The sequence below is a fragment of the Cyprinodon variegatus genome, unplaced genomic scaffold (genome assembly GCF_000732505.1).
Source record: "Cyprinodon variegatus isolate N-32 unplaced genomic scaffold, C_variegatus-1.0 Scaffold76, whole genome shotgun sequence".
Lineage (NCBI taxonomy): Eukaryota > Metazoa > Chordata > Actinopteri > Cyprinodontiformes > Cyprinodontidae > Cyprinodon > Cyprinodon variegatus.
Window position 1 is genome coordinate 165663 of NW_015150529.1, and position 1250 is coordinate 166912.

A 1250-nucleotide genomic window follows, 5' to 3' on the forward strand; every position below is an offset into this window, starting at 1 on the left:
CATCTGTAATAGAGACACTATAGGATCAGTTTGATAGAACACACTTTCATACAATATATATAATCAGGGGGTCCCCGCTCCATCTCGCCTTCAGTTTTGGGGTCCTTAGTCTGGAAAACGTTAAAGACCCCTGGATTAAAATATTCATTATTCGGCTCAATGTACCATAACAAGCCTGGACAGGGCCATGGATGCAACTAGCACTTGAAGCATAATAATGAAACAGACTCCAGCCATACTTGAAAACAATCACTTTTTTATTTAAGCTACAATATTTAAAAAACAAGTATATTAAATAAATTAATTACTAATAATTAATTGCAGCTTCAAATGAGACTTTTAACAAAGAAATTAAAACATTTTTATGAATAACTTTGTGTCTTAAAGCTGTCCGACGTCTGGATCAGTTAAACTTTTCACACCAAATGAATGTTTTGATTTTATTTTATTTTTTTCCCTCCAGGTGATCGTAAGGAACCTCTCCACTAGAACACGGGTGGTGCTGAAGTCCATTTATGGCTATGAGATAGAAGAGGTCAGGATCATGGGAAAAGATCGCTACCTGGTGGCGCACACCTCTGACACTCTTCTGCTCGGGGACCTAACAACCAGCAAATTAAGCGAGGTGCTGAACGTGTTCATCGTTTTAAACTAACAAACTGTCTCTGGTCTTTATTTTTGAAGCTGTTGGCAGATTTCAAGGCCGACGGTCAGAAAAGTGCAAATCTGTGTAAGAGAAGTGAATTTGATTTTCTCTCCGTCTCCCTCAGGTGCCTTGGTCCGGTTCTGGAGGAAACGAAAAGTTCTTCTTCGAAAACGAGACGGTTAGTTAGCAGACATCTTTTCCTCTTTAAATGACAGAGTGACGTAAATTAAATAAAAAGTCATACTCATAAAGCTTTTGTTTGCTTTTAAATCTGCCCTCCCAGGTGTGCATGATTTTTAATGCCGGGGAGCTGAGCCTGGTGGAGTACAGTAACAACGAGATTCTGGGATCCGTCAGGACGGAGTTCATGAATCCACACCTCATCAGGTAGCCACCACAATATATTAAGATCCTCTGAACTCTAAAATCTGCATGTCCCTCTCCTTTCATTTTAAACAAAGAAAATAAGCAGTAATATCACCCTTATTGTTAGGATAAAACAACTTGAAAGGCAGGATTATTTGCAGCAGTTTTGGTGCTGAGACTACTGCGTCTTATTTATATAGAACAGAGTAAGGGTGTGCAAAATAATCGTCATGACGAT

At 39.0% G+C, this 1250-nt stretch overlaps 1 protein-coding gene across 1 annotated transcript in view; it reads left to right on the top strand.

The window, feature by feature from the left end:
• ift172 (intraflagellar transport 172) overlaps positions 1-1250 on the top strand; it is an 87082-nt gene that overhangs the window by 15699 nt on the left and 70133 nt on the right. Inside the window, exons 11-13 of the mRNA XM_015372829.1 lie at positions 464-625; positions 771-824; positions 930-1033. Of these exons, the coding sequence (XP_015228315.1) occupies positions 464-625; positions 771-824; positions 930-1033 (320 nt within the window). The remainder of the gene's footprint in view (positions 1-463; positions 626-770; positions 825-929; positions 1034-1250) is intronic.